This window comes from Camelus ferus, chromosome 3, assembly GCF_009834535.1.
Source record: "Camelus ferus isolate YT-003-E chromosome 3, BCGSAC_Cfer_1.0, whole genome shotgun sequence".
Taxonomy (NCBI): Eukaryota; Metazoa; Chordata; class Mammalia; order Artiodactyla; family Camelidae; genus Camelus; species Camelus ferus.
In genome coordinates, this window is record NC_045698.1 from 24,845,813 (window position 1) to 24,869,407 (window position 23,595).

The 23,595-nt window shown below is 40.3% G+C and overlaps 1 protein-coding gene across 2 annotated transcripts in view; it reads left to right on the top strand.

Annotated features, from left to right (window-relative positions):
- The first annotated feature begins 6,427 nt into the window (after window positions 1-6,427).
- Window positions 6,428-23,595, top strand: part of IL7R (interleukin 7 receptor) — a 30,528-nt gene continuing 13,360 nt past the window's right edge. Inside the window, exons 1-3 of one of the 2 annotated variants that reach the window (XM_032470922.1) lie at window positions 6,428-6,540; window positions 7,398-7,484; window positions 14,098-14,236. Coding sequence is in view for 1 of the 2 variants with exons in the window: in XM_006194512.3 (XP_006194574.2) it covers window positions 9,977-10,058; window positions 14,098-14,236 (221 nt within the window). In the remaining variant the exon portion in view is untranslated. Of the gene's footprint in view, window positions 6,541-7,397; window positions 7,485-9,691; window positions 10,059-14,097; window positions 14,237-23,595 lie in introns of those variants that run through there. The other variant, XM_006194512.3, reaches the window with a different exon arrangement.

Sequence of the window (23,595 nt, forward strand, 5' to 3'; positions counted from 1 at the left end):
ACCATTGCCAGAGGACATGAAAGCCGGTAGGAATGACCTGTAAGGACTATGGGGGTTTTAGGGTGATGTTTGCCAGTCAGGACTGATGAGGCAAGGGAAAGCAATTTGAATTGAGTGGCTGTGAGTCAACTGTTCATTAGACTTCATTAGGAAATCTAAATAAGGAAAAGAAAACGATGCTCCCTAAACTCCTTTTTCTTAAATTGAAGTATAGTTAGTTACAATGTGTCGATTTCTGGTGTACAGTGTAATGTCCCAGTCATGCATATACATACATATGTTTGTTTTCATATTCTTTTCACTAAAGGTTATTATAAGATATTGAATATTGTCCCCTGTGCTATATAGAAGAAATTTGTTTTTTAATCTAGTTTTTTATATAGTGGTTATCTGAACTCCTTTTAAAACACATTTCCCATTTAAGATCCCTTTGAGAAAGTCCAATTCCACTTGACTGAGAGAAAGGGATTAGCAGCATGTGTTGAGGGTAGGGAGGGACCAGTAGTGTGAGTATTCGGGGTCAGAGGTAAAAGCTGCAACCACAGCTCAGCCTGCAGAAGGGAGCTGGCAGGGAGAGAGAAAGGCAGTGGTTCTCCATCATTCCTGCATCCAGAATTTCCAGTGGACTCCCCAGCCCCATCCTAGCAGACAATGAGGCAGCAGGTCTAGTCTAAGACTGGGCAGCCTAAATCTTACAGGTACCATAGGCTAGCACGTTGTTCAGCTGGAGTTGAGAACCACTGGAAAAGAAAATTCTAGAGTCAGGGAGTCAGGAGCAACTGGGGAGGCTGAGCCCTTGACCTTGTGTCCAACCTCCTATCACCCACTTCAAGACAAACAGGCAGTTGTTTTTACATCTTTGAGGTCACAGACATCTCAGGAATTTGGGGAAAACTGCAGATCTTCTCCGTGCTTTAAAAGAATCTGGCAACTTCCATAAGCTTTACTTTCTTTTCTTTAGACACATCCATCCCCTGGAACTCAGACCGTAGTTAAGCACGGGACCCAACTCTCATTTAAACACATGACTTTTATTCTGAATTGGCAAGGTCAAGTTTTTCGCCATTGGTAGAGCAGGGATTCAAGGTAGAAACTAAACTGAGTTACAGAAATAAAGGATCACCTCTCTTGCACATCAAAGCATTCTCTGCAGCTAGAAAAAATAGTACATTGTCTATATGTAAAAAGACAATGTGGAAAAATTGTCTATATGGAAAAAAAGACAAGTTGCAGTAAAAGGGGCTGGGCATTCAGAGCTCAGCTGAGCTCATCAAGAATCTCGTTTTCCAGAAGCTGTCACAGAACCAAACTAATTTTAAGTAACATGCTAACTCAACTCATCTGCCTGCAGCAGTTAGAAAGGTTTCTTCTATAAAACTGCCCCATTTTCTGAAACCAATTCTTTGGGCAAGCAGTACTTTACTTGCTTTACTTCTCTCTAGTAAGTAGGAATCTAAATAAACAATCTCCTAAGCAGACTGTCCTTCGCTTCTAATTTTGAAATTCTACAATGCAGCTACGTGACTTCATTTGGAATTTTCTCCTTTCCCTGCTCTTCTCCCTTGGTTGACTTCTAGTTTTGTCTGAGGTTTGACATAAGTGATGATTTTATGATGTCCTGTCATCAGGGAAGTAGCATGGCCCTTGAGGTCATGGTCCTTTAAAAGTGTTTTTCCCCTCTCTGGCATCTTCTGGAATGTGCTGTTTTATCTAGACATCACAAACATTACCTCTCCACAATGACATCTGCTGAGGCATCTGAGGTATCCCCTGGCCCCCAACATCCCCATGCATTTGAAATCTGTTGACAACAGCCCCTCACCCCAGAGCATCAGTGTCATGTCCACGTAACTGTCAGAAATGCTGAGAAAAAAGTCAAACTTATGTCTGGGGCTTTGGGGCACAGAGAGGCTCTGGGACCACTCTCGCCTTTCTGCAGGGGCAACCTCTACTCTGTTCTCCAGTGTCCTGGTGGTTTAGAGGAACCTGTGTGTTGGCCACAAGCCAATATGCAAGTGAGAAGTGAAGCGTAGGCCCCCTCGACTCTTGCAGCCCCCCGGCCTATCTAAGCACCTTCTCCTTCTCCTTAGATTTATATCCCAGTGCAGGGAGGTGTCAAGATCCTGGGCTCTTCCCCACAGGTGCTCGTCACACTCTCTCTTTTGCAGACCTCTCCCCCCTTCTCTATTTCCCCGATTAAAACCTCTTTATTTAGTTGAGAGAGAGAAAATTGGATTGACTAAGGATGAGGAACAGAAGGGAGAAAGTGTCTTACTTGACAATTGTTCCAAATCTTTTCTGTCTTGAAATAGAAAACCAGAAATGTCAAGTTTCTGTTTCCAAGTATCACAATTTTCACTTGAGGTAATGGAGACCTGCTGGAGGAAGGTCGTGGGGGTAACAGTTAGTGGGAGGGGAGACACATGGTTTAACATTTTATAATATCATTTGCCACGTTTGATACACTCTTGATGAAAGCAGAGGGTGGAGAAAACATGCGCTAAATACCCATGTGACAGGCACTGAACCACATACTTCAACCACAGAGCAACCCACAGAATTAAACACTGTTCCCCTCATTTTGCAGATTTGGAAAGTACAGGTAAGAGACACTGTCAGGGACAGAATTGGACCTCAGGTGCGACTCTGAGACGATGCCCTCTTCACTAGAATTAGAGATTTTTTAATTTTAAGCAGTGGAACTCATTTATTTTCTAAACAAAATCCTACACAGAAAACTATACTCTATAAAACAGATTTTGTGCAGGAGGAGGGTACCATTCTGACTCAGAGTACTCTCACCTCGTTTCCTTCAGCCTCTCGAGCACAGGTCCAGGGTGAGGATAAGATAGGGGGATTTTCTTTGCCGTATTTCCAGCCCCGTCTGAATGTCCAAGGCTATACTTTTCTTCTGGGGACTTAGCAGTGACCTGAAACTTTGTTGAGGGGAAAGCCAGACCATCTTAGAGCATTGTCCCTGTTGGGCAGTTGGAGGGGAAACTGATGATGGCTGTGTTGAAGTGACATCCTCACTGGCCCATGGGAAGGACAATGGGTGGAGCACTGAGATACAGCGTCGTGCCAGGTGCCCCAGGGTGAAGAGGCGGGGCTCGGGCTCACCTCGCAAGGAGACCCTAAGTACTGGCAGGTGGCTTGCAGCTGTGGGCTCCACCACTTCCCACCTGATCCCCTCTGTTGCTCCCTGTGGCCTTGGAACCTGCCATTCCCCACCCCCCATCCTTCTCCCCATTCTCTTCTCCTCCAACATGAATTCTTTTCTAGCCTGAAGGATGGATGAGGAGGTATTTTAGGAGGCAGAGGAGTTGGCAATTCTTTTTTTTGTGACACTATTTATACCACACTTTTCTTTAACTACCGCCAAGGTTCAGACTTTTCAAATTCAAAAGCCTGGAAGAGATTCATTTCTTCAGGGTTTTCAACTGATATCTTTCTTCCCTGAGTCAAGAGTTCAGAGTGCCTGACTCTTACATGAGGAGCAGCAGAGGAGAAGAGCAACAATGGGAAGTAAAACCCACAGGCAGGGGTAGGGAAGGGCAGTGATTAATATTTCCAAACCCACAGCACACTGACCCACAGCACGCTGGCTCCACCTCCTCCTCTTCCCTCTTCCATCCTTTGTGGCCCCTAAGGCCTTTATGAAGGATGCACTGAAAACTTGGGCACAAAACACTGCCCAGAATGACCTGAAATATTACTTAAAATAGGATTTTTCCTTTGAGTGAGACATGGTAAAACGATCAGTGTAGGTAAAATTCAGATTTCCATAATAAACTGGAAAAACTAAGAGTGCTTCAAGTGAAAAAACAAGTACAAGATGTGCACTGGTACAAAGTCTGAAGTTCCCTGCGTCTGCACCTTCACTATTCTACATTCAGCAGAAAGAAATCCCCTCTTTTCTGCTTCCAGCAGTAGAAGAAAGTTTAGCTAAAAAAATCGCATGACAGAGTTAGGGAACAGTCTATGCCATCTGTAAAGAGAAGGAAAGTTGCTTTGGAAAAGGCACAGGCAGTGCTGAGAAAGAAAAAAATGATGAGAAGTCCCACCCCATCCCCCAGGAGTAAGACCAACCTCCATCCAGTCACAGAGGATGGAATAAGAATGGACAGGCTTCCCCATCGGCTCCTGAGCAGGGAAAGTAGAGACCAGCACAAGTGCTCCACGTTTGACTTGCACACTTGGACCTGTCTCCCCTCACCTACCAAGAGTGAGGTTAGAGAACTGGCTGAGATCCTGCAGCATCTCAAAACACGTAACTCAAATCAAGGGTCTCAGACATAGCTGCCTGGTCTCTCATAGTCCAAGGTCCCCATGATGACAGGTCAACCACTTCAGCATGGTGTCCCCCTCTGAGTCAGTGTATGGGGAATTAAAATTCTGAGTCATTGACCCTTTGGAGAGTTGAATAAAAGGGAGAAAGACCTTTTACCTCTATATATTGCTTAAAGTTTCAAGACATTCAGGGAGTGTGCAGATTTGGAACCCTGGCTTTAGAGTTTTGATTCTCTTTAAAGACTCTTGGGATCAGAGATCAGAGATCAGAGATCAGAGAAAATGGCCCTAGTATAAATATTAAAATCCCCCAAGTGCAAGCTCCACCCTTCTCATATCTAGGTCCACTCACCTGATATGTCATTTCACAACCTTTAATCCCAAGATCAAAAGCCTACTGTCCCCTCCCACGGGTAGAGGTAGCTACCACTGCCTCTGTTCCTCATCATGCACACTTTTGCAAAACTACTGAGTGTAGAGCTCTGGGAGAGGCTAGTTATTCTCTTCGACATTCATTCTCCTCTTTTTTTCTTTTACAAATAGAACCTCCAGTTTTGGCTGGGGACAAAGTTACCCCTTTTCAGACTACATTTCCCTTTCTCCCTTGCAGCTAAAGAAGCCATGGTGACTACTTTATGGCCTGTAGGAGAAGAGAAGTGATATACACAACTTGCAGAGCATATCCTTTAAAAAGGCAACTGGTTTATCTTCACTTTCTTATATCCACTTCCCAAGAGCTGGAGTGGGATCATGATGCTGATAAGCTAACCTCAAATACATAGACACAAGCACCATCCTCAGAAATGAAAGAGTAGGCTGGGTTCCTAACTAATGAACTCGTGGAGCTCCCTACCTGCCATGAATCATCAATAAGAGAAAGTAGTAAATTTCCATATTTCTTAGATCCACTATATTTCTGGGCCTCCTTATTTTAGCAGCATAGCCCAAATAATACCTACAAAAACAACAAAAACATCCTATACTCAATTCCAAAGTCTCCTGAGACTGGCAAGTAAGAGCATAAAGGCTTACACATGGGTAGGCAGAAAAAGGCAGTACTTTCTGGGAAAGTTTCTGGAAGTAAGAATTGTATCTTAAAAGCTTGGCCCAGGGTCCTATGGTCTGGGAAGAGACAGAGCACTTGCTCCTTTTTAGGATCACGTGCTGCCGCTCTGTGGCAATTCCATGAACAGTATCACTCGGGGTTGCCTTCCATGTTGACTTTGCATATTCCACTTGGGTCATTATAGGAGACCAGTGCTGTTTTTGGAGGTGCTGGAATCCAAGAGAGCAGGAGAAGCAGGCAATGGAGAATTGAGGGATCTTGCTAATTTTTCCAGTTGTCCGGGTTTGAATGCAGCTGTGGCCATCAGCACTGCAGTCCTTCAGAATGTGTACTGTGGGAGGGTATGGGCTCCCTGCAAGGCAAAGAAATCTGTGCAAGGCCATGGGCCACAGCCCAGGATGTCACTTAATCCAGATTGTTCTCAAAAACACAGTGGGGTGCTGTGCCTGACACTAGAGCAGGAGCCAGCCATGGACTGCCTACCAGGAAGAGCCTAAGAGAGAGACCTTGAGCTGTAGACAAACTCACATCCTATACCAGCTGCCCACAGAAACTCCAGGGTCTAAAGATAAGGCATGCCACTTTCCCCAAGGATCAACACTCTTGACGTTTTTATCGACATTTGGGCACGTCCTGACATCATAATACTCTCTTTCAGGCAGAAATGTCTTCAGCAAAGAGGGAACAGTTGGCACACGAAGATTCCATTTTTGTTGAGTTGACTCCAACGACAGAGACTAAAATCTTATAAAGACAAAACAGCTATGACATGTCGAACTCTGCCCAGAAAGAACACAAGCGACAGCAAGGCATGGGGCTGAAGACGTGGGGTAAGGAGGAAAGGGAAATGAAAGAAGAGCCACAAGAAGGAAAATATTGTTCTCCTGGAAATGAAACTTCACAACGCTGGGACTCCCCCTGAGAAGCCGGGGGACTGACTCAGCACACACTGATAAAATGCTAAAGACAATTGACTTAGGACTAGAACAAAGTTAGATTTCCCCACAGCCATCTTCCCCTATATGACACCCTTGGGTGTTTTTTATTATTTCTCTTTTCTTCTAGCCCTGGGGGGTCCCCAGTCACTCGGCTGCGCTGGCCTGGATTTCTCTTTTCCCGCGGAAGGCAGGGGCCCATGATTACTTTCTACCTTATGGATAAAATCTAACCATTAACAAAAGAAGGTAAGTGACAGTGGGAGGGTTGGGGCATTTAATACAGATTTCATAGAATGTATTTTGGAACGTGTTGAGTATTTTTCCGTCGGGTTTTGTCAGTACATTCCTATAGCAACATACACTGCTTATTATTACATAGTGTTATTGTTTCACTTTATTGTCCTCTAATATTCAGTCTCAAGATGAGCAACTTTTAAATATTCCTTATTTAAGATGAATTATTAAATGCTAAGGGGCTATTTTATAAGCATCATCTAAAAACTGACTGAGAGAAATCCTTTTACTCTCGAAACAGTTTCCCAAGGATGCTGAAAGAGGTAATGCCTTGGCATCTGTCTCACTAACTCTATAATTTCTGTCAAGGATGGGGATAAAATTTCTCCTTCTAAAAGAAGAGACCAGATAGTACAGATTAGTAATAAGTTAAGATGCTCAGCCTGAATTTGCCCAGGAAAATCTTTGTCCTGATTGACTGAGAGAAGGAGAAAACATGGGACTTCTGGGGGCCGGGGGGACTTTCGCCAAGTGAAAAAACAACAATCAAAAAGGACACACACTCTTCCAATTCTAACATTCCAGAATCTCAAATCTTGCTAAAAGGTCAGTTCTCTGAGCACTTTAGGACTATAACCAGTTATACACAAAGGGCACGTAACTTATTACGTTATGAAAAAAAGAAAGAAAAATTTCTTTGTGTTTTTTGTTAGTTAAACAAAGGGTCTGAATGATCCAAAATAAATAAATAAATAAAGGAAGAAAGGAAAGACATGATCAACTGATCCTGGGAGTCTTACAAGGTCACTCTGTTCTGCTTGTATATGAGACACAATTAAATGTCTTTGCTATGATTCATCACATCACAGAAACTCGTGAAACTAAAGAAGACAACGTATGAAAGAAGGAAGAGAGAGGCAGCGATGGAGAGCAGTGAGGAGAGATGAGGAGGAGATGTAAGTTCCAACCATGCTGCCCCATCACAGGACTGCTTTGCTCACAGTCCAATCAATGCTCAGATCTTGCCTCCACAGTTGGAGACTCAGGTGCCCTGAGCATCTTCTGCAAAGGCTATTCTTCTCCCTTCACTTCTCCCTGAGACAATAATGACAAGGCAATATAATCAATGTCTCCATCTGGGGGGTAGGAAGAGCAAGGAAGTTCTTCCTCAACTTTTCTAAGTTAACAAAGGACGAGCAAGATCTGGGTAAAGAAAGTAGAGAAGGTACCACTGTTTCCCCAGAATCTCTAGAAGGAGTGGGGAGGTTTCTCATTTCTTTGAGCTCCCCACGCTTGATCTAGGTTTCTCTCTGAGGTCCTTCAGCATCTCCTGCCCCACCCAAAGAGAGTAAGTACACCCGTGGAAATCCCCTGAGCAAACTAGCACATGCTGTACAAAAATATTGTGTCTTGGCTTTGTTCTTTTACATCTTTACAACTAAAGGAAAGAGATACAATCAAAATGATAGTCCACTTAAATGATAAACAAGAGAATTTAAAGAGACATGACCCAGTTACTCATCCATGGGGTGACAATCCGTGAGCAGTTCACCAGGTCTGTGTTGGTGGATAGTTGTAATTTGTGAGTTCTCTTTGAACACTTATTTAGTTCGTGGAAATATGTAATTATAGCTTTCTCGAAAGGGTATTCAGCTCAACATAACAATTTTTGTGAATCCGGGCTTATGATTTCCTAACTGAGCATTCAAAACAAAATCAGAAAATGAGAATACAAATTGTTATCTGATGCACAAAATTGTCACTCTTTATTTGGTTTGGAAGATGTTCAAAAATACCAAAAGAAGGCCTAAACCGATTAGGTGGATTGGAAGAGGTGGATTATTTCCCGTTCATTTTGGTTCTTGCTCTGAAATGTTCCTTTAGCTTGTGGTCCTGAGGGTGACATTATGAACAAAGCACCCCATCTCTGCCACCCGAGTTGCGGCAACACGGAAGAGGGGCTTCCAGAGACCCATATAAATGCCCCACCTCCGCTTTTCTCGTCTTATGAGATTGTCACAGTAACTGTTAATGATGAGACGAGCTAACTCGTGTAGCTTTCAAAGACTGTTTTACACTTCAGGGGTCGTTGTTCTCTTGGCTAATAGAGCCATTTTTATAGGTCCAGGTAGACAGTGAATCAAACATTCATAACTCGCTGTCCACTCAGCATCTCTGAAGTCATCACCTTATAATCAGTCCTGTGCCTTTTTCTAAAAGAGCCATGGTGAATCAAGAGAGGGGTGGTTCACAGCCTGCATCTAGGTTAGGTTGTTGGTGGGAACACTTAGAAGTACAACCCTGCAGAGCTTTGTCCGTCTGTTAATGACAGGACTGCTCTCAACCTGTGCCTTTGAACACCAATGATGACTTAAGGGGGAAAATCCAACAATTACAAAGTCATTCAGGCTTAAAAAAATCACTACCGTAACTGTGAGGCCACTTTGGGGACAACTTTAATGGGCAGGCTAGGGAGAGTCTGAAATACTTCCGTCATTGTCTCAGGCTTCGGCCCAGTTCATGTAGGTACAGCTGTGGTTTTTATGTATCGTATGTTCCTGCAAAGCTGGACGACAATCAGATTTTCACAAATATAATCCTATTTTAATGCACAGAGACTATTTAATCCATTAAACAAAAGTTTGACAGACTTTTTCCAGCAAACTGCCAGACAGTGAAGATTTTACACTTTTTGTGGCCTATAATTTCCATCTCAGTTACTCAACTGTGCTGTTGTAACACAAAAGCAGCTGTGTTTCAACGAAACTTTATTTACAAAAACAGAGGGAGGGCCAAATACGGCCCCTAGGCTGTAGTTTGCCAACTCCTAAATTAAACAAATAATTCTTGAATGCCCACCATGATGGGTAAGGCATAAGTAACTACCTGGGCTACACAGAGAACAAGACAGAAAAATCACTCTCCTAGTGGAACTCTCTAGCATGTATATTCAGACATGGGAGGTGAACAGTTTAAAGTCCACCTGCAATAAATTCTTTCATTAAGTACACAATCTTTCCTTAAAGCAAAACACACCCCAGATAAGCAAATGATAAGCTTTGTGAGTTCAGGTTTTTGTCTCAAGATTCTTTGAAAGTGGGCCTGAGATAGTTTGAGCCTAGATTTGAGTCCACTGCCTTAGCCTGAAATTAGCACAGTAAACTTGGGGGCTGCCAGAATTACCAAAGAGGTATCATCATTTCAAAGGCTCCATTCCTTCATTTCCTCCACTTCTGCTTACAGCAGCGAGACTTTTACTCACGCTTCCTGTTTCTGACACTCGTCTTCTTTTCTGCTGTTTACACTTCCCTCAATACTTCCCCCCTGTGGTTAAATAAGCCCTAAAACCATAGATTTAAGTCGCTCCCGCTCTCTCTCATTCATTCCTACACACAGGCTCACTCGCCAGCTCTCTCCTCTCTCTCTCTCTCTCTCTCTCTCTCTCAGAATGACAATTCTAGGTACAGCTCTTGGTCTGGTTTTCTATTTACTTCAAGTCGTTTCTGGAGAAAGTGGCTATGCAGAGAATGGTGAGTCATTTCTAACTTTTCTTTAGGATTTCAGATGATCTCTAGCATCTGTCTCAGGTTGCTCAGATAACTCACAGACCTGAGCGGGGCACTGGGTTGGGGAGAAGGCTGAGGACTTCAGCACGGATTCAGTCAGTTCGTGCACTCTAACCACCAAGACAGGAGGCCTGGGGGCAACACGGAGGATGTTAGAAAGGCTTAGCATTTTCAAGGGATGCACCTGCCTCTACAAATAAGGATTTTTTTTTTAAATTGAAGTACGTTCAGTTACAGTGTGTCAAATGGGGATGTTAAATGTTGGTTGATGCCTTTGCTCTTACAAAGAGAGCACCTATATAGATACAACGGTTGGGCTTGTCAGAGAATCTCCAGGGTAATTTTTACCTTGTCAAAGAATCCAGTGAGTTTTGTTTTTGTTTAGCTTTTTAGGAGGTTCCAAAAGCATAACTTTCAAGATAACATCCAGAAACAAAAACTTTGTCTGCACTTCCCGGTGTTAAATCCTCGGCACCTCAACAAGTGTCTAGAACATAGTAGACATTTAATAAATAACTGAAAACTTCTTCAAATAGAGTCATGTGATAATCTTAGTGAATAACTGAATAGGGAAAGATCTGAGTGAGTTGTCTCACTGCAATATTTTTAACTGTCTCCGTATCAACAAATTTACCACCACATAATAATTCTCTTTGGGCTCCTTAAATACCTAGTCCCTAGAAGCAGATGCCTTCTACTTTGTAAATACAGTGTAACTACAGCCAGACAGTACACAAAGGTGGAGCAGTAGCAGAGGAGCCACCTGGAAACTTGGACCACCAATTTGTTCCTGAAAATTAGATGCTTTCCCTTTAAGACTGAAAAAGTATTTGCCTATTGAAGGTATCAGACACAGCCTAATGACTCAGCTCAGATATCTTAAGTCATCTAATTACTGAGGATGGAAATCCCTAGAATATTTTCACTAAGGAAATTGTTGGAGGGTTGGCATTTCTCACAGTGTCACTATGTATGAATCATTCTGTGGGGGATGATGATTATTTCATGGTAAATGTCTTGTGTTTGTACAGATAGGTGTTTGGCAGGGAACACATGAATCTTACTCTTTGGAGTATAATATAACCCTTCTATTTCCTGGTCATTGTATTATTTTTAAAAGAAATTAAGAATTCTAATTGAAAGGTGAGTTTTCACTTCAACGTTTTAAATTTCAAGGTTTGTTTGTTTGTTTAGGAGATCTGTAACCACCCATCCACACAATTACATCAAAATACTTCCCAGTTTGGGGTGTCAGGAATTCAAAATAATCAAAAGCTCTTTGTTGAATAAGTTAGTTCTCTGATAACCTTCAAGCATTATCAAGAGAAGAAAGAGATAATTTTTTTAAAAATCCAAACCAGTTTATACTTTTAATCTACTAATTCCTTTCAGTAAGACTTCTAAACCACACCACCTTGTCTATAATAACACATATTTCAAAAAATCTAATTTTTGAGTGTTTAAAAAAAATAGGATAATTCACTAGTTTAAAGTTCTATGTAATTTCGAAGCCATAGTAATAGTAACACCTTTGACATAGAACTCTTTTTCAAAGGAGCCCCAAAGCTTTCATGTATATTCTCGGAATTAGAATTCTTATTTTACCTTTTCATTACTTATTTCTCAAAAAAAAAAAAAAAGGTGATAACAGTCATAGCTAATCCTTATTGAGTGCTTACTGTGCCTAAGGGTTGGTATACATTTATTCAGTGACTTCTTACAACAACATGAATTTAAAGAGCAGAACACAAGCGTAGAGAGGCTGAATCACCTGACGGAGGACCACAGCTCCAGAGTAGAAGGGCCAGGATTTAAACCCACAGCTGGTCCACCTCGGATACCAGGGGTCTCACCACTGTGTGTATTACTCTTAACTAAGGATTTTTCAGCTTAGACCAAGTATAACATCTTTACAAAACGCCATGCTATTTTGCAAGTTGTGAGGGGACTTTTTCTTGTTTACAAAGCAACTTGGCTTGCTAACACTTGCCAGAGAGCCAATGAGCTCTTTCTCAAAGCATAGCCACTTTAATTGTAGGACCAGGGCTGTATGTAATGTGTGAGAACCCACAACAAGTTCACTCGGCCCAACTAGATGGCCAAGAGTAGCAGGAGGGCTTTGTCCTGTTGCTGCCCAGCATCTGCTGGGCTCTGCTCTCTCTGCCTCACGTTGTGTGTTTAAGAATGTCTGAATCCAATAGTAATGTGGGTTCTGTTGTATGGGGTTGGTGGAAGGTCCAAAGAAGAGAAAACATTAAGACAGCTTTGGGGAGGAGGGCATATAGCTCAGTGCTAGAGTCGATGCTTAGCATGCATGAGATCCTGGGTTCAATCCCCAGTACCTCCATTAAAAAATAATAATGAATGAATGAATAAATCTAATTATAACTCCCCCCCCAAAAAGCAAACAAAAGGCAGCATGAGGACTGCCATGTAAGGGCAGGCTAAAACCACCAAAACATTCCATTGGGAAAGGGGCCAGCAATTAGGGGACAAGATCTAACTCCGTAAGATTAGGATTAGGAATGAACACGTGTTGAAATGGGAGCCCTAGTGTGGGCTGCCCCTCATTATTTAAAACTGCCATTAAAAGGGGAGCCCTACCTTCCTGAAATTACATAAGGAGTCTGCTGGTGGCAGAACTGTGAGCCCGACGGATTTAAGGTCTAGTCAGAAAGAGCAGCACCCACAGCTCTTTATCTAGATGTGGCTTTTCGAGATTTGTCACTTCGGCTGAACAGACCTTTCTCTCAACTGGTTGGACCACTCACGACCAGCTTTACTAACTTTCCCTCAGAACTCCTGGGTTGCTCAAGTAAAGAGGGTACTATTTGTAATCCCATGGCCTTCGGGACACTCAACTGGGGTCTGATTGTTAGTGTATCCTGTATCCTATTAAAGGCCCTAGAAGCATCTATTTTCTGGTATCGATGGGCCAAAGAAATTCCTAGTACCAGCGGATCTGGAAGCACGCACAGGCTCACGCTCAACCACTCTGAAAATGGCTTTTGTTACTCTAGATTTTCTCAGATTCTAGTTGGAGTATGTTTGCTGACAGATTTTTCTCTGTTAAATATTGTGAAATACATAGAGACAATGCCTGTTTAATCTTAGGGCCCGTGACCCAGCTTAAGAGATCAAATACTATCTCTGACAGATTGTACTTTCCAAAAGTGGTTGCAAAAAATTCTGGTTCCTTTCATACTTCCAGACTTTGCTAATATCTGTGAAATACAGCGTCTGTGGAAGGAGGCTCTGTAAGCCCAGAAACAGTTCTGTAAAATTCATGGGAAAGTCTGCCAGATCTGAGTCCTGTCAGGTCTAATTTGTGCTAATCATGTTTGCCTCAGTTAGCAGGGTAAGGCAAGTTGCCTTATATAAATATCCACACAGTGGAGATAATCAATTGTTCTTTTAGTTGGGATGCCTATGTAGACAAGGGAAAGCTACCGCTTAAAGAAGTGAATTTCTGACCGCAAGACAGCATTCATCTACCTTCATTCAAAAAAAAAATCTTGGGAAGGGATAAATGAAGATTAGTAAAAAAGCCAAAGGCTAGATTAGGTAGCATATGAATAATAAAGTATCTCTTATTTGAAATGTACAAACGAACAGAGGAAATTCCCATTTATATAAAAGAAAGCATGTGTTTAGTGTTTCATTCTAGATCTCTAATGCACTAACCCAAAGGCAGAAATATTTAGACATCTTTCCAGGTTATTTGTTAATTGGGATGACTTTTTTCTATTAGAAAAAAATCTGTGCTCATTAGGTTTTATTTCGGTTTTGTTATTTTGTTTGTTTGGGGTTGATTTTTTTGGTTTTTTTGGTTTTTTTGAAGCCCTATTTCTTGTCTTTGCCCTAGGGCTTTCCGTCTTTTGATACACAATAGTCACTCCTTCCTGTCGGTCACAAAAAGCTGCCATTTCACCAATGTCACTTTGGATTTGAAAAGGATGCACTTATTGGCTTCATTAACAGCCATGGGTTTGTTCCTTCCTAGGAGACTTCGATGACGCAGAACTAGACGACTACTCATTCTCGTGCTACAGTCAGCTGGAAGTGAACGGATCCCAGCACTTGCTGACCTGTGCATTTGATGACCCGGACATCAACAGCACCAATCTGGAATTTGAGATATGGTGAGGAATGGTGCCTTCAATGGGTGCTTAGCAATCCTCTGTCTTTCTTTGATAGGCTGCGTGGCAACAGCTGCAGAAGAGAGAGTGTGGGGGCTAATTATCAAATATTAAAATCACATGAGTTCCAAAAACTTCCTGGAACTTCTTGTCCTTCACCAAAATACTCGAGCAAAGAAACTCTCACAGGCTCATCTTTCAGGTCCTGCTGCTCCAGCCAAATGATGGTAGAGATGTTGGAGACCCCACATCCCTCCTGGCTTCATGGCAGAATTTAAATTCTGGTTTTCTAGGACGTTCCTCCCCCAAAGTCTCTTTGCCCTACGTGAGACAATCCAGGGTCTTCATACTGCACTTTGGAGGGCGGGTGCCTCGTTTCTAATCCCAATACCAGCTCTTAGTACCTTTTTAACTGAGCGTAAGTTGTATAACGTATCTACACCTTAATTTTTTCACCTGTTACATGAGATCTACTACCTCATAGGGAGGTTGTGATGATTTAATAACTTAATACTTTAGTAATTTAATTAAGAGACACATTCAGTAATGAGTCATGGAAAAAAAGGCATTAAGTCAAAATTCTATGAATCGAGACCTGACTTCCACCCTCTTGACACAGTTTGATTTCAAGTGGTTCTCTCAGTATCAGTTTTCCCAAAATCCACAGGAATAGATTGGCTCTCAGTTTCATGAGGCCTCAGAGAAAAGGCAAAAAAAAAAAAAAAAAGAGAGAGAGAGAGAGAGAAAGAGAAAGTCCTCTGTCTGGTTTGAAAGTTTGCTGAAGAGCTCAGAGCGCTTTCTCTCCTCCCTCTTTCACAAATCATTTCTTGTTGCCGAGGGTTACTATCTCTGATGCCTTGAAAAAAAATATTCCCCCATGACATTCTGACTTGTGGCTATTTCCAAGCTCATATCAGATGACCTAGTTTTAGTTTCCTAGTAAGGAAAGTGAGTTAAGATCCACCTGTAGTAAAAGAGGGCTTCTTAACTTCCATAGACACTCAGCCGATCTCCCACAATATACAGTCTAGACAAGCCTTGACTCTCATGGCTTACGTTAATTTATAGGAGTTTCCTGCATTTGGTCAGGCAGTGCCTCCTGCTGCTGTCATTGGATAAGCATGATCTTGGACTTGAACTCCACTGTGTGTTCTCAGCCTGCCTCTGTCAGTTCACTTCTATAACACGCTTTCGAGGAATAAAAATGTGTCAAGAGAAGAGGAACCTACGATGTTCTAGTGTCTGCGCAGCAACTGGAAACTGTTCCACCAAAAGGGCCGAACAGCTCATTCAAACTATGCGTTCATTTTCGTGGGCAAAACGCCCTTTAACCCAGAGGCCTGCTTTGGGCTTTCCAGGCAGCTGGGTGGTGAACTTGCGGCGGCTTGTCTTGGGGAGGCCGAGGCTGACCTGTCCACTTTCCCTCACAACAGTATTTGACCACTTCCTTGGCCACTTGAACAAACTTGTTCACTTCCTTTAACACGTTTCTTGATTTCTCCTGTCATTATTTGTAATCTACCCATAGCCTCCGTTTGGGTTTTTCAGTTGAATTCAGATATTTCCGTTGGAAAGGGATTAAGACATGATTGTAGAGTGAAACAGTCAAGCATGAACTCCTTAGTAGGTCAAGGTGCTTCTGGAGAGCGGCCACTTTCGCAGAGGTATCTACACCTTGAAGGGGAGATTCGTGCAACTCCTGGGTTCCAAGCAGCAACGAACTTCAGGTTAAAGCCACTTAAACCGAGTGTTGTATCTGCTGGTTTGGTTTGGCTTCTTTTCCACAAGGAAACTAGCTTTGTTAGAGCTTTGCTTTTCCCTCTGTGAATATAAATTTATAAAGAAAAAGACTGGAAGTCACTGAAAACGGTGCATTCTGCTGCAGTCATTACACAGGTGGGATTGTTGGTAGAAATCAGGTGTTGCTTCCCAGAGGGCTCATCAGGGGCAGTTTCCTAGATGAATTTACCACCTGCCTGATCTGGCCACCCGTCTCTCAGGTTTAGAAGCCAATTACTTGGTGTTCAACATGCAGATCCGTCTCTCGGGGATGGACTTGGATTAGCCAAAATCACGAAGTTGGATTACCAGCCTACCAACTGATGACTTCACATAAACAAATGCACCTATCACAGCGTCCCAAATATTCACCCTGGGCTCAGGACCTCCAGGACTTGGTGTCTAGGGAGAGGAAGGTCAGAGAGGGCCAGGTAGGTTTCATACCAACATAATTCTGCTCTTACTGGAGGACCTAGAAATTTTTCATTCACCAAAACTCTAATCAGCTCTCAGGTACCTGGAGAGACAAAGCAGAGTTCCTGGAAACAGGCATGGTGTTTGAAATCCTGATAGCAACATTAGCTCTGTGAACTGGGGAGTCATTTAAGTTCTCTGAGTATAACAACTGCCTTGCATTGGGATGGAAGCCTCGGCGGCGGGCTTGCGGTCAATGCCTGTAAATGATACTTAATTCTCTCAGGGTCATCAGATTTTCATGAAAAAAATGTGATCCAAAGGTTGTTTAGTAAATATAGAAGCCAAACAAAGGAAATTTGTTTGTTGATTTTTAAGACTATAGAGTTATTTGACTCAGATCCCAGTGGTTGATTTTTTTAAAAAATTAGTTGCCCACATTTAAAAATCTAGATATCTCTTTAAAAATCAGATTTGGTGATACTGGGCACAGACAGCAAAAATTAGCTGAACAGAACTCTGGTTGCTTCTATAGGTGAGGAATTAAATCTCAGTCCTGAAATTGGGCCCAATTTTCTTATTGATGTTACCTGCATGAACACAATAGGCACGCAACTTTAGGAGCCTGCTTTTTAAGTGTTTGCCTAATTTTCATTTCAGTCAGCTCTCAGAAGGTAATGGTATTTCGTTTATTTCCATGTGCTGGGGGGCACGGCAGTCACCCCCCTGTACCGCCTACAGATACCACTTCAAATGTGTCATTTTTTTGTTCGTTTTCATCACTTACCAAGAACATCATGGGCTGCACCCGGCCAAACCTACTTCATGTTCTTGACTAATTTGCAATCTGTCAAGTATTTTTAATTTAGTCCTTTCTGCAGTAAACCATATGAACTTTTATTACTTTTGAGATAGATTCTGTCTTTCAGGGCCAAATGAGGAATAAAATCTACAGTTTTTGTTTTCAGTGTTTCCAAGTCAGCATCTGTTTGCACTGACAAGAGGAATGTATTTACCACACGAGATCACAGGAGATTGAGGAAAGTGGAGTTGGGGTGAAGTCAGGTGCTATGGTCCCCAGCAGTCCCCCCCTATTTTCAGAACAAGGGGATTTATGTGAGTGGCTTACAGTTGTCCCCTGGGAAAGTCTAAAGTACCAAATTTCTTAGCCTATAATTCTACTTGGATATTTCTTTTTCTCCCCAAAATACTATAGAATAGCTCTATTCAAGAGAAAGACAATGCAGGCCATACCTGCAATTTTAAATTTTCTAGTAGCCACACTTAAAAGGGGAAAAAGAAGTAGGTGAAATTAATTTTAATAATATATCTCATTTAACCTGATATCTAAAACATTGTATTTCAAGATATATCAACAAAAATATTCATGGGGTATTTTACTTTTTTGTTTTGCATCCTAAACCTTCCACATCTGCTGTGGATTTCTTACTGAGAGCACATCTCAATTTGGGCTAGCCGTATTTCATGTATTCAGTATCCACTTGTGGCGTGGTGGTTATTGTGCTGGGCAGTGTAGTCCTAGAACATTCCAAAGCTTAGCAATATACAGTTAGCAACCAAGTGAATTGTTTTAATTTAATTAAGTGCATTGAAATGAATTGGGTTGAACTGAGTTGAACCACTCATGAGGGAACACGAAGTTTCTTCCAGTCACCTGAAGCCAGGGTCAGCGGCACAAAGCAACACTGTCCGTTCCAGGCCACAGTTTCTCTCAGTCTCCTGGCGTGGCTTCCCCTCCACATAGGGCAGCTCCCGAGCTCAGAGCCCTTACAAGGATGCCCAGGCTCACGAGAGAGATCACCATATGGTGATCCTTTTTTGTTCATTACTCATTAATACCATTCCCTGAAAAGCGAGAATGAACCAAGAATGCCATTTTAGATTCTTCTTAAACTTCTGACAGTACCAGGACTTTGCTACCTGTTAAGGAGCTGCAACAGAATATTCCACACATGCCTTACTTATAAATGTATTCTAAATGCAATGATTGAACTCAAAGCCATTGCCATGTAATTTCTCCAAATCATTTTTGTTTACCTAAAGTTCAGAAATGGGATCCTGACCCAGTTCTCCTCTTCTGTCCTTACTCACCAGGTCATGACAGTGCTGCCATCTTCAGAACTTTCCATCTGACACTCTTCCCAAGTTTGTTCCCTGGCATTCATCTAGCTTACCTTAAAATTTTACTTTTTATCTCCACTCTTCTCCAAATGGGAAATCCATGTAGCCCAACAAGGGACGTACTCTAGAAACTCCAACACACACACACACACACACACACACACACACACACTCAAACTGCATACTCTAAAGGAGAGCAGTTAACAGCAACAACAAAAAGCTATATTTGGGGGGAGTGGGGACAATTTTTAAGAAATGTCCCACAAACAATAAATATATTAAGTTAGTTAATAAACTTAAAATTTCTTCACAGTCTGTATTTTTTTTCGTGATGGCTGGAGCTTATCCAGCCACTCAAAAAGACCCTTCTTTTTCAAAGTTGCTGTTAACATTCTTACACAAATCAGTTGGTTAATATACATTTTCATTTCTCTGTGGTGAAATCCTCAGGGTGGAATTGCTGTATCATAGCATAGTTGTGTTTTTAACTTTGTCAGAAGCTGCCCAACAGTTTCCCAAAGTGGTTATACCACTCTATTTTTCCACCAGCAATGTATGAGGGCCACATGTCATTTCCAACATTTGGCTTTGAAATAGTATCTCATGATTAGCAAAACATGATAGCAAATCATGTTGACCATCTTTTCATGTACTTGTTGGCCATTTGGATGTCTTCTTTTGGCGAGTACCTGTTCAAGTCTTTTGTCATATTTTATCAAGTTATTTCTCCTTTTATTATTGATGGGTATGAATCCTTTATATGCTCTGGATACAGCTCCTATGTCAGATGTGTGTACTATTTTCTGCCAGTCTGTCACTTGCCATTTCATTTTATTAATGGTGTATTTTAATAAGCAGGAGGTTTTCATTTTGATGTAGCCCAATATGTTTTGTTTTCCTCTTTTATGTTTAGTGCTTTTTGTGTCATTACTCTCTTCATCTACTCCTAATGTTAGGAAGATATTTTCTGATATTTTCTTCTAAATAGTTCATAGTTTTAGCCTTTATATTTAGGTCTATACCCCATATCCAATTAATTTTGCATGGGATTGAGGTTTACATTTTCCATACATTTGCTCAGTTGTTCCAGGACAATTTGCTGAAAAGATTATCTATTTCCCACTGAATTGATTGGATGCTCATATTTAAAATCAATTAACCTTACGTGTATGAGTCTATTTCTGAACACTCTCTATTTTCTATCGATCAGTATTTCTATCCTGATGTCAGTGCTACACTGTGCAGATTATCATAGCTTTATAGTAAGCTTGAAATCAAGTGCTCCGCGTCCTCCATATTGGTTCCACTTTTTCAGTGTTGTCTAGGCTATTCTGAGTTCTTTGTGTTTCCACATAAATTTTAAAATCAGCCTGTCAATTTTTTTAAAACTCCTGTTGAGATTTCAATTAATACATCAATTTGGGGGAAATTTCCATCTTTTCACTACTAAATTTGCTAATCCGTAAATGTAGCTCTCCATTTACTTAAATCTTCTTTAATAGTTCTCAGGAATTTTTTTTTAATTAATTAATTTATTTATTTAAGGGGGGAGGTAATTGGGTTTACTTATTTATTTTTACAGGAGGTACTGGGGATTGAACCCAGGACCTTGCATGTGCTAAGCATGCACTCTACCACTTGAGCTATACCCTCCCCTCCAGGAATGTTTTGTAATTTCCATCTTTTAATAATTTTATTTCTAAGCATTTTCTATTTTTATTGCTATCATAAATGGAGATGTTATTTTTAAAATTCATTTTCCAATTTTTGGACACTGATCTATGGAAACGCAATTGACTTTTGTATACTGACCTTGATGAATTCATTTGTTCCTGTAATTGTGTTGGAGAATCTTTATAGTTTACCATGTGAACAAACATGTTGTCTACAGGTAAAGAAAGTCTTATTTTCTTCCTTTCCAAACTGATGCCTTATATTGTTTCTCTTGCCTGGCTTTGTCATTGTGTCTTTGCACTGGCTAGAACCTCCAGTTCACTGTTGAATAAAAGTGGTAAAATGCATATTCCTGCCTTGTCCTTATCTTAGGGCAAAAGTGTTCACAATTTCACCATTAAGTATGATACTAACTATAGACTTTTTTGCAAATGTCTTTCATCAGGTTGAGGAAGTGTCTGCTAAGAGTTTTTATCATAAATGGATGTTGAATTTTTACATATGCTTTTTCTGAATCACTTGAGATGATCAGATTATTTATGTCTTTTGTTCTGTTCATGTGGTAAATTACATTGATTGATCTTTGATTGTTGAACTTACCTTGATTTCCTGCGATGCATCCTACTTTGTCATTATGTGTGAACATCATCATGTTATATTTTCTTGAGGAATTTTGCATATATATCTTGAGAAACATTAACTTACAAACTTCTTTTCTGTAATATTTTTGCCATCTTTTGGTAGCAGGTTTGAGTTAACTTCATAAAATAAGTTGAGAAGCATTTGTTTCTCCTCTATTTTCTGAAAGAATGTGTGTAAGATTGGCACTAATTCATATATATTTGACAGAATTCACCAGCATATAACCATTTGGGTATAAAGTTTTCTTTGTAGGAAAGCTTATTAATAATAAATTTAATTTATTTGAATGAAATCAGAACTATTGAAAATTTGGGGGGTAATATCCCTTTTTAGTGATTGCAAGTTTCAACCATTTCTTATTAGCATTTATTTAGAGTTAATGGTGTACTATTTTATGTAAAATATAAGAAACTTGCAACAATATGATTGTACTTATCACATCCTATCTTTGTACTCCTGTCATATATTTTGCATCTATATACATCATAAAGGCCATAATAATGTTACAATATTTGCTTTAAATAATCAGTTATCTCTAAAGAATCTAAGAGAAGAAAATATGTATTGTCTTTTATACTTACCAAAGTATAGCTTTTCTGGTAAACCAAATTGCTTCCTGTAGATCTGAAATTCCATCTAGTATCATTTCCCTTTGGTCTAAAGAATTTTCTAAAACAAATATCTCAGTTTTTACATAGCTGTTAATGTCTTTATTTTGCCTTCATTATTGAAGAATATTTTGTACTATAAGAATTTAAAGTGGACTTTTTTTTTCCCCATTTCAGAGTTTTAAAGATATTATTCCCAGTGTCTTCTGGTTCACGTAGTTCCTGATAAGAAGTGATATTTTTCTCTGGATGCTTTCAACCTTTCTTACTCATCTTTGTTTTTCAGCCATCTAACTATGACGTGCCTAGGTGTGGTTTCCTTTGGATTTATCCTGCTTGGATTTGCTGAGTTTTTTAAACCTAAAAGTTGACTTTTTGGGGGTGGGGAGCTACATTTGGGACATCTGGGGACATTATTTCTGTAACTATTTTTTAACTAAATTCTTTCTCTCTTTTTGTTCTAACTGCATGTTTATTTATCCCCTTAACATTGTGCACGAGTCACCAAGACTTTCTGTTTTTCAGACTGAATAATTTCTATTGATCTGTCCTCAAGTTCACCAACCTTTTCTTCTGCCATCTTCTATCTGCTATTAGGTCCATCCTGTAAGTTCAATATATTTTTAAAATTTTTAGATTTGTACTTGTCAGCTATGGTATTTTCATTTTGTTCTCTTTTGTAGTTTCCGCTTCTTCATTAAGATTATACATCCCATTCAATAATTGTGACCATATTTTTTGTTTAGCCTTTGAACATATTTACAAAACCTGCTGAAAAGCCCTTTTCTGTTAGTTCCAACCTCTGGGTCATCTTAGGGTCAATTTCCATTGACCACTTTTAGTCTTGACTATGCGTCACATTTTCCTTTTTCAGCTCTTTTGTGGTAGCTTTTAATGTAGGAAGGACACTATTGATAATAGATTTTTTTTTCTGATGCTGATAACACCCTCTGGCAAGTGTTTTTTGGTTTTGTTTTTTTTTTTTTTTTTTTTTTTTTTTAGCTCTGTTATTCAATTAACTACAGTGGATTAATCTCCAAATTCTTTTTTCTTTTGAGGCGGCACCTACAATCTCTGCTTAGCTCTTTCTAAAGCCTTCTAGCTATTTCTAGCCCATTGTTTCCTTGGCATTCCCTCTATATTTGCACAATTAAAGGGACAGATAATAATTTAGGCAGAGTTTATATGCAGACTAAGTGTCTTCTATCTCTAAAGCTTCCTCATTTCTAGGCTATTCCCTCTTAAAAATACCCAGCCTCTCAGGGCATCTATAACTCTGTCCTCTAACTTCTCAAGACAATAAAACTGTGGCTTTCTGTTAGATTCTAGATGCTTATTGCAATGTGACCTGAGAAGTGTTGTCAGATAAAACAAAACAAAACAAAACAAAACAAACAACAACACAGAAACAAGGATCAAATCCACCCTTTTTAAAAAGTATTAAATTCCCTTTAGTTTCTGCCTGCTTTTGGTTACTCTCCAATGCTCTTAAACAGTATTTTCAAGAATATCTTGTTCAAAGTTTATAAGAGCTGTAGATTGGAGAGTTAGTCTAGTATAAGCTACTCTGCCATTACTGGAACTAAAACTTATACCTTTTTTAAAACAGGAATTTTTTAAGAATACAATTTGGAGCTTTTGAATGTAGTTACATAGTAGGCAATACTCTCTCTTCTTCAGTTTCCTAAAAGCCTGATTTAATTGGGAACAGGAGGCTGAAGAAGTGACAGAATTCAATTCCTAGAGTATTGCTATTGCGTGTTCATCTAGGGAGCGTGGGGAGGATGGTTGATTTTAAAGTCTGCTGATGAGTTAAAGATGGAACACCGTCAAAATAACCTACAAAAATCTCTGAATCACCCATTAAGTATATATGGTTTTGTGTATATAATCCTTTAGACTGTTCTATTATTTCCTTTTGGTCAATGTTGTTTACAAGCTTTAGTTCCTCAATTTATTCCTTTCATACAGGATAACAAAAGAGGAAGCAATTACCTTCCCACCTAAACAAAGTATTTCTCTTTCCATGATCAATTATTAGAAGATAAGAATTTTCTATTATATTCATGGACATGCTTTGACCATTTCAGGTTCAGTTGCATC